The 12,637-nt window shown below is 37.4% G+C and overlaps 1 protein-coding gene across 4 annotated transcripts in view; it reads right to left on the bottom strand.

Moving 5' to 3' along the window:
• Window positions 1-12,637, bottom strand: part of KIZ (kizuna centrosomal protein) — a 76,755-nt gene that overhangs the window by 43,619 nt on the left and 20,499 nt on the right. For 3 of the 4 annotated variants that reach the window (XM_060774076.2, XM_060774077.2, XM_060774078.2), the window contains 4 exons: window positions 9,603-10,227; window positions 8,011-8,281; window positions 4,093-4,227; window positions 1,693-1,857 (listed from right to left, as the gene is read on the bottom strand). In XM_060774076.2, the coding sequence (XP_060630059.2) occupies window positions 1,693-1,857; window positions 4,093-4,227; window positions 8,011-8,281; window positions 9,603-10,227 (1,196 nt within the window). Of the gene's footprint in view, window positions 1-1,692; window positions 1,858-4,092; window positions 4,228-8,010; window positions 8,282-9,602; window positions 10,228-10,844; window positions 10,905-12,637 lie in introns of those variants that run through there. The other variant, XM_060774079.2, reaches the window with a different exon arrangement.

Raw genomic sequence — 12,637 nt, 5'->3', positions numbered from 1 at the left:
TCCGCTGTCAGCCCTAGCTTCTGCCAACCTAGCAGTTCGAAAACATGCAAATGTGAGTAGATCAATAGGTACCGCTCCGGCGGGAAGGTAACGGCGCTCCATGCAGTCATACCGGCCACATGACCTTGGAGGTGTCTACAGACAACGCTGGCTCTTCGGCTTAGAAATGGAGATGAGCACCACACCCCAGAGTCAGACATGACTGGACTTAATGTCAGGGGACTACCTTTACCTTTACCTATTTTAGATAAATCTTCGTGTTAGGAATTTTCTAGGAACTAAATATTAGGAATCCTGCAGGGACTAAAGTACATATAGAGCTGTGGTTCTCAACCTGTGGGTCCCCAGATGTTCTGACCTTCAACTCTCAGAAATTCTAACAGCTGGTAAACTGGCTGTGATTTTAGGCCAAAATACCAGGGGGCCCACAAGTTGAGAACAACTAATACTGAGTCAAGCAAAAGACTGATTACCCTATTGCAAACGTCGAGAAGTTCATGGATATAAATGGAACTGAAATAGTAACAACAGAGGCAGGAGAAGAAGCCCCAAATGCAATTGTATTATATTATTTTACATGGGCCTTCTTGCCCCTAAAAGCAGTGGGAGCTTTCAGGTATAACCAACAACAGGTTCAAGTCAACAACTCTGTCATGTTGATATATAGAATATCAGAGGTAGTCAAGGAAATGTGATTTGTTCTTACAACCTTTTCTCAATAAAACCGGTTTATACTATATGAATCTGAGCAACTACTGCCCATTACCCAGTGTCTAATCTTCATTTTCTCAAAGCTGTAGAGAAGATGGGGGGGGGGGGGGGAGTTAAGACGCTTGAAGGAGAGGAGTTTGTGAGGAAACTGATTTAGATTAATCTGGCATGATTTCAGGTCAAAAGCACAGAATAGGACTCTGCTGCAACAGATATTGTAGATAATATACTGTATATACACGAGTATAAGCCTAGTTTCTCAGCCCCTTTTTAGGCTGAAAAAAATCCCCTCGGCTTATACTCGAGTCAAGGTTATTTATTATTTTACTCTGCTATTAGTATTATTTTTATTACATTTACATTATTTTACTCTATTATTATTACATTTACATTATTTTACTCTATTACTTTTATTACATTGATTATTTTACTCTATTATTATTACATTTACATTATTTTACTGCATTATTATATTTATTGTATTTATTATTTTACTCTATTATTGTTATTATTACATTTATTACTTTATTATTATTACTGTTATTAAATTTCCATTATTTACTCTATTATTATTTTTATTACATGTTATTATATTTATTATTTTATTCTATCATTATAGGTAATAGGTAAGCACATTTACATTGAAGGAGGTTAGAATAATGGTTGAATCAGAGTTGGGCAGTCTTATCTTAAATTACAGTTTTGTGTAAATATTCAAAAACATTTTAACCTACTGATGATTACCAGTAGCAGCTACATTTCTCACCTCAGCTTATACTCGAGTCAATACGTTTTTCCAGTTTTTTGTGGTAAAATTAGGTCCCTTGGCTTATATTTGGGTCGGCTTATACTCGTTTACAAGACATGCCCCCCAAATTTCCAATGCATGCAGCTTCCCTTTTGAAATTATTTGATTTCAGTCTTAGTCATACATGTGACCCATAAGAATGTTAATTATGGAAGTTGAACCAATGAGCATACCTGATTTGTTTTCCATTGAGCATCTCACTTTTGTCATTAAACGGATTCTCTGGTAAAAGGCATGCATTTGCTGTACTTTGCAATAATCTCTGCAGCTGATGAAGGACAAGTGCTTCACATAACTCAAGGTCTTCTTGTTTCAAGTTGCCAGTTTCATTACAGAGACTATAAACAAAAGCAGGCACTTAATGAAATGTTTACTTAAGCCCATTATAAGCAGCTACAATCATCCATGGAATGTACAATAAGTATCTCAACACATAGATTTAATATAAACTTTAACAGACAACTTTAGCTGAGATAAAATGCCAACCAAACAACCCTACAGAGTGATGGTGGCCTAAGGATCACGAAAAGGTGATTTGCTTGTTGACAAGTACCCAAAAGTTGGTGCGTTCTCCTTCTGAGGCCAAGAAAACCACCACCTCTATAAATACGCAGATTGGTTGTCTTAAGTAGCATACTCCATTATGGTTTTTTTTCCAGCAAAGAATGTGATGAGACATTTTTAAAGGCTATTTCAAGGTCAGCATCATATTTATTACTTCTGCTTGAGCTGATATTCAAAAATGAAAGATTAGGGTATGACTCTATCAGAAAAGAGCCCTCTGTACTTCTTTTAAAAGTTAAGACACATGATTTTTTCTGCTCAGAATAGGAGAAGAAGCAGCCTGCATGGACTAGATACTAGCTAATGGTATAGATGTGACCATTATAACAGTGTGGTAAATCAGAAGCTGTTGTTGTTTTTTACCCACCTCTCCTTGTGGCTCAAGGATGGTCACAGCACAGTCAAAACACATTGTAAAAAAAATCTATAAACACACAAATTAAAATGTAGATAGATATTAAAATGTATTTATAGAAATACATATTAAAATGTATTTCTATAAAATACATGTGAAATACACAGGACAGAGATTAAAACACAAGAAGGCTTAGTTCTATACAACCATGGGGATTTATGGCTTTGAAGTAACAGCAAATTGCTCAAGTATGGATAAATGCTGAAAATCAAGAACAAATTGCACAAGGTGAACATCTATACAGAATGGTAGTCCATTGGGTCCATTAAACATGGCAAAATCTTTCTCTGGGGGAATCTAAAGTACAAAATTGTGAGTGAAAAAGAAGAGTATAGCCCTTTATCTGTTCCAAATCAGTGATCAACTGCTTGGGGAGTCCTCCAAAATATAAAAAATATTGAAAAATTATTTAAAAATAAAATGGGGAAGCAGAAGTATATTATTTATAGATTTATAGTTTGAAAAAGGCAGACAGAAGAAGATTAGATATCCCTTTCTACTTGCCTCTTTGTGCCAAAATGATCCGAAAGGACATGGTTCTTCTACATTTTAATTATTAAATACACATGCATGAACCTGCATTTAAGACTTCAGTCAAGCAATTTTTGAGGAACAGAGATAGAGTTCATAAACAAAGGAAAGGCAATCCACAGCCATCAGGAGAATTTCTTATAGATTTCAGGGAGGTCCTACACAGATACTATAATCCAGTTTGGAATTGGATTAAAACAAACTGGTTGTGCTGCACAGCGACTACCCAAAACCCCTGGAACTGTTTCAAGGCTGGGACGGTGGCCACAATATCTGCTGACTGTGTATTGGAACTAAAGCCAGGAATCCCAGTGTCTGTGGCTATTCAGCCACTGGAAAATGGCGGTGGGGGAGGGGGGGGGGAATCTGCTGTCTGCTGAGATGTGCTGATGTGCATATCCATGTCAATTTGAGATCCCAGTTCCAAATTCTGATTGGCTGCAGCATATTATTGTTTTATTATTATTAATTTCTAACCCGCACCTCTCTCCCCAAAGGGACTCAGGGAAGCTTCCAAATTAACACAAAATTAATCACATTCAAAACGTTTTGAAAACATTTTCACATAAATTAAAAACAGGGAAATATCCAGTTTATTTCAGACTTCCTGGTGGGTTCTTGTATATGCTGTTTCTGGCTTGTTCCATGCCGTAGCATGCTTTGGGAGTGTGCATTTTGTGGACACCCCACTCTTGGGATGGCTTTAAACTGCATTATCTGGGTAGTGTCTGTGTAGAACTGCCCTTTGACTAATGAAAAATAATTTACATAGTATAGACCAGGAAACTTCAGCCCTCCAGGTGTTTTGGACTTAAATTCTGAACAGCTGGAAAACTAGCTCGGATTTCTGGAAGTCCAAAACACCTGGAGGGCCTAAGGTTGTCCATACCTGGTATAGATACTACTTGAATAATGCAGTTTGAAGCCCTGGCCATGGCACAAGCAACTCAATGTTCTTGTGAAGGAAGTTTAATTGAGAAAAACTTGTATTAAAGCCAGCAGATTTAACAGATGGATAATATATTAATTATGTCTTCAAAATAAATAAAATTAAGCATTAAACCTTATAAGTGTCTCCAGTTCTGCAACAGGCACAGTTTTATATTGGTATAACACCAGGCATTCAGGAGTTGTTCCTGCCACTGAGTCTTCTATGAATGTCAGGAGATGAGAAAATCCTTCAAAGGACAAACACAGTCTGAAGAAATAAACACAAATGTGATTATGATCTATAAAATGTTTCTATGAAAGTACAAATGCGGAAATGTGAAGTAGCAAAGAATCATGTTTGCATTTTTCCATGTTTACTTCCTAGGTATAAAGCAAAGGGTGAAATCTATTTCTTGTACCAAAAATGTAGTGATGCCTTCCCCAATGTTTTATCATACCCATTTGGTCGAAGTCCCAGCAGATTTTATACAAAACTTCATGGTAGCCCTTTGTTCAAAAATAGCATTTTGTTAATATGTGAAATACGGCCATAAAACTAGAAGGATAAAATTGCAAAGGAAGCACTTTTTCCAATTTAATATATAGGTTTGTGTGTCAGCATTGCTGAAAAAGGTGTTATAGCACCATTGAAAAACCTTGAAAGGTATCAAGCCAGTTTCTAAACAAACATATACCTACACCAGTCTTAATTTTTTATCTCTGATTTTTTGCTAGGGAATTTTTTCTTTTCTTAACTAAAGCACACCCACAATAAAGAGCACCATTTTCTTCTTTCCTAAGTGCAGAATATATCTTTCTGTTATATAATAAATATTATATCTGCCACACCATTTCAAGATGCTACAACTCATAGAGGTCTGTCTCTGTCTTATTGCATCCCTTCCCTCTAATATCCATCTGTGCAAAATGACATCATCATTGGCTGACCAAGCCATTCAAATCAGCCGCCAATTGCACAGAGATGAAAAACTCATAGTAAGAAGAGTTCACTATGTCAGCTGCACACCCATAGATGTCATAGGAAAGGAAGACAGGAAAAAGACAGCAAGACACAGATTTTAAGCAATAGCTCTCTGCCTGCTAGGACCTCTAGTTACTATTCCACGTTTATGTCACAAATTTACAAAAAATGTATTGGTACCAAAGGTTATTCTGGCTTGGTTGATACACATTACAAATCTTCTCCATTAGACTGTTTAAGCATGAAAGACTATGTTTCTTTTTCTTCCAGAAAACTAGGTACAGCATGCTAATTGGCAAATGGACTGAAAAGATCTCAAATACAAGCATGAACACAATAGGGAAACGAGATGCAAACTACAGATCAAACCAACTTAGAATCTAGCACTTTCTAACTAAATAAGACTCATTTTTATTTTTTAAAAAAGACACTGTCCTACACCTATATGAATAGAAAACACTAGTGCCCCCCTACAGGTACAAAACATAACTTGGACCTAAGGGGGACTGTAGTAAAGTGATATCTCTATATTGATGCAAATTAAGATTTAAGCATTTTCACAATAGGGCATTGCTAATCCTTTTACAGAGGTGTAAATAGCTATTCAGATTTTTATTTCAGACTGCCTGCTTTGTTCTGGCACTGAACAGCAGAACTCTACAAAGCAAACACACAGCTAGCCTATAAACTAAACCACTGCAATGTTCAGGAGCTTTAAAAAGATTTTTAAATATCTGCAACTTTAATGTTTACTGTTGTTTTCCCAACAAAACTAAACTTTTTCATTCAAAATCCTGGACACTATGGCAATGTACTTCCACAACAGTGACTGAGAACAGTGGAAAATGAAGATGGTGACGTTTTCAAGTTTAGACTTAACACACAACAAACCAGTGAGAACACACAAGCAGCTCAACAGGGCTTTTCATTGCGCTCAAGTCTTACAAAATCTCTGTTTCAGCTAGCTCATTCCCTATTGTGCTCCTCCCTCTGGGTGGTCTTTCCAGGGTGCCACTTGAAGGGAATACATTAATAAAAAGGAGGGGAAGGAAGGGACACATAAATAAAGAAAAGCAAAATGGATGACATGATGCAGCAGGCTATGGATCAGGGGTCAGCAAACAAGGGGTCTTTCTCTTTTACAGGTTGCTTCCTGGAAACAGTCTGATTAAGCTGACAGCTTGAATTATGTGTTACATTTTGTAATGCACAATCCATCTGTGCTAAGTCCTCTTGAATACAGCTGAAGCAGCACAAGCAAAAGGTCTCTGCCTTGTTCCTTCTTAAACATGAGCTTGAAATACTCATTATCTTCCTAAGTGCTAAATCCAAGAGGCTGAACTTTTTAAGGCTGTAAGTGAAATACAGGTTAGTTATGGGAACTGGCAAAGTACAGGACAGGCCTCTAGTCCAACAATATAGACATGTAACAAATTTCAGAAGTCTGCCTTACTCTATAGCGTGTTGGTCAACTTGCATCTGATGTAGGAAGGCAGAAATTTGAAGTATCAATAGCAGTATTGATACTACTACTAGTCTTCAATTGATTTTTGATGTGATGTTGTTTGACCATGGACTAGCAATCAAGGATAACGAATTGGACTACGACTTTAACTATGAGATGTCCCGATTTGTATTGGTGGCCCAATACTATGTATGTTTTTGTATGTATTCTTAATTTTAATCTTATATGCTTAAAGTGAATTGTATATTTTAACATGTTGTAAACCGCAATGAGTCGCCGCATAGGCTGAGATATTAGCGGTATACAAGTGTACCAAATAAATAAATAAATACTATAGACATCTTGTAGAAAGTTGTGTACACTAATATACACTAAAAAAAGAGTAATAAAATTTATACATACAAATTGTAGTAATGGCACTGTGAAAGAAGAAATGTAAATTTCAAAGATGCTTGAAGCATTAAACTATAATTCAGTACACTTTTAGGGTGCTTAAATCACATTACAGTTATTGGGATTTAAACAGTTTAAGAGCACACATGAGCAAAGCCTTAAATATTTTTGTTTGAATGGGAGGTGAAAACATATACTTTTAAAAAACATACGAACATAACAACATCTATAAATTGGCTTCATTGCTGTGAATAATATGCCACTTGAACCACATCCATACACAAATTCGAATAAGGAGAGTAATTTTTCCTCCAAATTCAATGTGTAGAAAGGTGTGAAATGCTAATTAAGCTGTAATACTTTGGACGATGATGGTGCATCACAAAGGTTATCCATCTGACAAATGGCATGCAAAATTATGTTAAGCTATGTGCAAAGATGACTTATATAGCGAAAGACAGGCATAATGATCTGACTCATGATTTTAAAGGAGATGTTCAGAAGAGGTTTAAAGAAGAGGATTTCCCTGATTTTTTGTGATCACACTAAAACAAATTTGGGCAATCCAACCGACCATATGCACCAGGTCCAAAAATAAAATACCCAAAGGAGGTTACAGGGAATTGCAGACAGACTAGGGCAATTATAAGTGGAAGCCGCAAAGAATGCCAATGTCTGAATGCTACAGTGGATACTGCCACAAAACCTATTCTCAAGGAGCCTTAAAAGTCTACCCTCTGCAATGTAACACTGAGCAAGATAATGAGCATTTCAAGCTCATGTTTAAGAAAGAACAAAGCAGACAGATGGCAACAGGCTGGAAAGCTGGGGTGCAAATACTTGGATAGCAACTAGAAAGTAGGAGAAACAAAAAGGGTGTCTGGCTATTAAGAACATTTATAGTTAGGCAAGGTCAGGGGGTACAAATGGGTCACTTGGGTGGTGATGTTATGCCAAAATCTTAGGGGATTAATACAACTCTTTCAGCTTTCTCTGCAAGCCTGATTGGCTTGCTATAAGGGGCAGTGGAATTCCGATTAGTTGCTCAAAACAGTGCCATATCTGCGATCGCTATAAAACTGTGACATCAAGGGAAAGGGATGCTTCTAGAAGTAAACGAGACAAGCAGACATTGCACTAAGTTATCAGTAGAAAAGTGTGCAACATCTCATAGCAATGCCAAAAAATATGATATTAATAACTTCTTTTACCTTGTTGCAGGACTAGGGGATGAACCGCCACTAGAAGTATCACGACATAACGTTTGTGAACATGGATATTTTTCTTTCTTATTATATGTTGGGCTAACTGATTTTAAAGACATATTGTAGACTACATCTTGTCCACTTTGTTGTAGTTTTTGCGGATTTGTTTCATCCTCATCCTCACTGTTACTTAGGGAAACTGTGAGATCAGTGCTTCCATTTGAACTTTCATCTTCTTCCTGGGCATTTGTATCCAGTTGTAGGCTATTTCTGAGACCTAATACAGAAATGCAATACTATTAACTTTACCATTTTTTAAAAAATTACAGAATTATTAGTTCTATTTTTGAAAACACTAATTTATACTGCAAGGACTTTAAAATGAATCCCAAATCACTGGGTCGCTGTGAGTTGTCCAAGCTCTATGGACATGTCCCAGAAGCATTCTCCTGATGTTTTGCCCACATCTATGGCTGGCATCCTCAGAGGTTGTGAGGTCAGACCTCACAACCTCTTAGGATCTCTGCTGTAGATGTGGGTGAAATGTCAGGAGAGAATGCTTCTGGAACATGGCAATAAGGCCTGGAAACCTCACAGCAACCCAGTGATTCCAGTCATGAAAGCCTTTTTAAAAAAATCCCAAATCAGCCCATCAGGTTCGCACAGATGATCATAACAGCTCATAAGAACTTTTTAAAAAACTTATTTTTATAAAATATTATCCAGAGCAATATGTTATAAAATTCACAAACACACTATAATAAATGTTTTTAAAACAGCCGAGAAGTTTAACAAGTATACTTTTAAAAGGGCAATCCTCTCAACAGTCATTCTGAAGAAGTATGTTTTAGAAATCAGTGCTATTTTAAAAGGCACTATAAAACTGCAAACCCCCCAAACAGGGTGGGAGACAGTGTATTGTTCTGTCACAGGGTCAATTTCCTCCAAGACCTAAAAATTAGTAGAACAATAAGAAACCGCAAGACTTCTATCTATTGACCTGATTTGTCTTGACTCTTAGCCACCTTGATTTTTGTCCCCGTTCCCCCAAAAAAGACAGTATATCAATATGAATAAATAAATGAGGAATATATCTGCAGTTAGACATCACTAAGAGAACTATAAAAAAGGCAGCACATCTAAATCATTATCACCAAGATACTATAAAGAGAAAAAAGCCGGTTACAACACTGATAAAATCAATGAAAATCTAATCTGAAGATTCTGTAATAAGCAGACAAATTGCAACAAGTCTGATTTCTATCCCTGAATAAAACAAAGCTCTAAGATCAGAGATGATAGAACACTAAGTCTTTGGAGAGGTCACATTATTGTGTATTCCAGTTGAATTGCTCTTTTAAAGACTCTCACGCTATGCTCTATTGCCTTCTTGTATTCCTATAAAAGTAACAACGACTACAGAGGAAGATGCCTCTATGCTAGCTGTCTCCAAACGAAGCAATAAATGACACAGTTCTCTTGTGTGTATCCATACAGTACATCAGGCAGCTAACTAAACCAAACCTAATACAACTAGAGCCTGCCACTACCAGCAGCCCAGGTGCCCTGCAAGCCAATTACATAAATCATCACTATACCTGGAATTTTTTCTCTCAAGTGTTCATTTCCAGAAACAAGTTGTTCAGAGCAATATGGCAATGAATTTGGTTGTTCAGATCTCTGTTCATTTCCAAAATGCTCATGTGTCAGTATTTCTTCCACTGGTTTGCAGAAAGTGCCACTCTTTAAATCGGTAGGTCTGTTCTCGGGACTTAATCTTTCATGTAACAGGGAATTGAGTTCAGCAGACATTTTGCTTTCCACAGAATTACTACTGCAATTATTTGTCTTGCTTTCTACAGCTGAACAGCAAATTCTTCCATCCGCATGTGATACATTGGATGTGACTGGTGTTTCCTTGCCCATCAACAGATATGTCTTCCCATCTATTTTGTCAGACTTATTTGAGCGCTGTAGATCATTATTCGTTTGTACTACACAGCTGTCTGTCATATAACTATTCTGTGATGGTTGTCTATGTGAATGTGGGTCAGAAATTGAAAAGCTCTTTGTGAGCTTGGAAGATTTCTGCGGCGCACTGAAATCGTCAACGCTTGAGACAGCTGACATTTGGCGGCCCATAAAGATTGTTGCCGTGTGATACAGTCCTCTTGACATGGCTGTCCTGTTGTTAATTCCTGCCTGTCTTGCTTCTGGCATTTTCTAAAAAAAAACAACAAAAAAAAACAGTGTAAAATCAACACAGTGAATTTTTGTCATTGTAGATGTGGTTTTAAAAAGATGGAGCATTGTTTGGGAAAATTACCAACCATTTTAAATATACAACTATACATGAAAGCCTTTCATGACCCAAGGCAGAAACGCAGAAACAATACATCAGAAGTTTTGTTATGTAATTCCCCCTTAAAATAAATGGGAAAGCGTTACAGAATGTTCCATTTAGCTGTTCTCCATATTTTTAAAAATTAGCATACACAATTCTCTACATTGTCAAAAACTGTTCCCTTTAAACATCTCCAATTTGCATTGAAGTCATTGACATTAAGATACTTAGCCTGTTGACCAACAAATTGAGAAAGATAATCACAAATTGATATGAAGTAGCTCAGCAAACAAACAAGCATGCAGCTGCGATAATACCATAGAGCAGGGATGGGAAAACTTCAGCCTTCCAGGTGTTTTGGACTTCAACTCTTACAATTCCTGTTAGCACCAAAGTTTATCCATGCTTGCCATAGAGTGTGAGAAGTAACTCTGTGTCCACCTTGTTCAGTACTATCTACTCTGACTAAAAGGAGCATTTTACTCTATTGGCAGACCTTCTCTTTCTTCCTGTGGTTTCTTAAATCAGGGATGCCAGACAGTGAAGCATGGATCACCTACAAGGAAAGCATATGTCCTGTAATTACAATAAGGTTTTCATCTTCTTCTCAACTGTGCCCTAGGTAAGTTCTTGATTATACTACATATGAGAAAATATATGACGTAAGTGACAAAATATTGCATTTATGAAGAAACTATTTGCTTAACTTTCTTTCCTATCTCTAGAGGCCTGTTTATGTCAAGCATGTAAAACATCATTAATCTCCTCAGTAGAAGTAACTACAGAACCAGAGCCCAATCTAAGCTGTGTAATGCACCAGGCAGAGAGAACTTAAAGTAGCTTCATGAATAATTTCTGAACTCAAAATGTCCACTGCTGTCTACTTTAAGCACAGGTCAAAAAGAGAAAGAATTGGTGTAAGTATAACCAGGTAATAGGGCTTCTAAATGGAGAGGCTAAGTAGTCAAGACAAAGATTGTATACAGGAAGTCAAGTTTGTTCTTAAGTTGAATTTGTATGTAAGTTGGAACAAGTACATTTTAATGGTAACTCCAGCCAAATATCTATCTGTCCGTCTGTCTATCTGTCTGTCTGTCGAACCTTTGGATAGCATAGGGAAGGGTTAACATCCCTGTGGTGTTTGTTTTGCTGTCTGTGCCCTGCTCAGATTTCACCTCACTATCTGTCCCTGTGATAATTGGATGTTGGACATTTTGGCTTGTTGCGGAAACAAGGATTGGTGATAAAGCTTCAGTGGAGACACCTTTTCCCCATGATAATTCTTTCAGGGGTGAATTTCCCTTTCTAGGGGTAGATTTCTCTGACTTCCTGTTGTCTTATCCCTGTTGTTAACTATGAATCACCTCTAGATCATGGCCATATAGCCCGAAAAAACCCACAAGAACGTATGAATTGTTTGTAAGTTGGATGTTTGTAACTGGGAGAAAGCCTGCATTAGTACCAAAATTCTTCTGCTTAAGCTCCATAAAACTGAATGGCTGTCTATATTATTGGACCTATCCCACTTATTTCAGTATATGGAATGGGTACGGAGCTATCCAGTGGACTGAGCTTACCATGCCACTATGAATGTAGACCTATTTTCCAATACATATTTAGTGACTGATATTGAGTCATACGTTGACCTTCTCTACCTATATTCTGATGTCTTAGTAGAAGGATGACCATGAAGAATTTAATTTTACTGTGCTTCTTTGATTCCAAGGAATACTTTACTCGAAACAAATATCTCTAAAAAGCAGTTTATTTCTGGCAGGCTGTAAAACCAAAAGCTAATAATGACTCTCTGACAGGTTGTTGTTCCCCAAAATGACAAGGTCAAGAGAGAATATTATCCACTTTGGTCTGGGAATACACAACAAGATCCCAAGCTCATCATGAAGAATTTGGGGGGGGGGGGGGGGTATGAATTGGTCCTCTATTACCTTGGGCTAAGTAAGGAGCAGGTGGATGCTTTGGAAGGGTCCACTGAGATAAACCAGGATTTCCCAGCACTATCTCAAAAGCTTCTGAAAGAAAGAAAGAAGCAGGTTCCACCTCACACCCACTAACCATCCTACCCCTGAAAGAGAGGAGAAGGGAAAAGGGCCTCAGTCCCAAACAACTCTGTCTTGCCGCCACCATTCTGATCTCAGCCATAGTCAAGCAGTGATTTATTTTTCCTAACTGCTCTGTGTGCATTTTCTGCTTCAGATGCCTCCCCAACAGACCCACAGACTAAATGTGGACTCATGCAGACGGGTGACTAGTGCATTTCTCCTCACCCCA

The sequence above is a fragment of the Anolis sagrei genome, chromosome 4 (genome assembly GCF_037176765.1).
Source record: "Anolis sagrei isolate rAnoSag1 chromosome 4, rAnoSag1.mat, whole genome shotgun sequence".
NCBI lineage: Eukaryota > Metazoa > Chordata > Lepidosauria > Squamata > Dactyloidae > Anolis > Anolis sagrei.
Note: the sequence above shows the minus strand (reverse complement) of the source record. Positions and strands in the feature narration are given on the sequence as shown.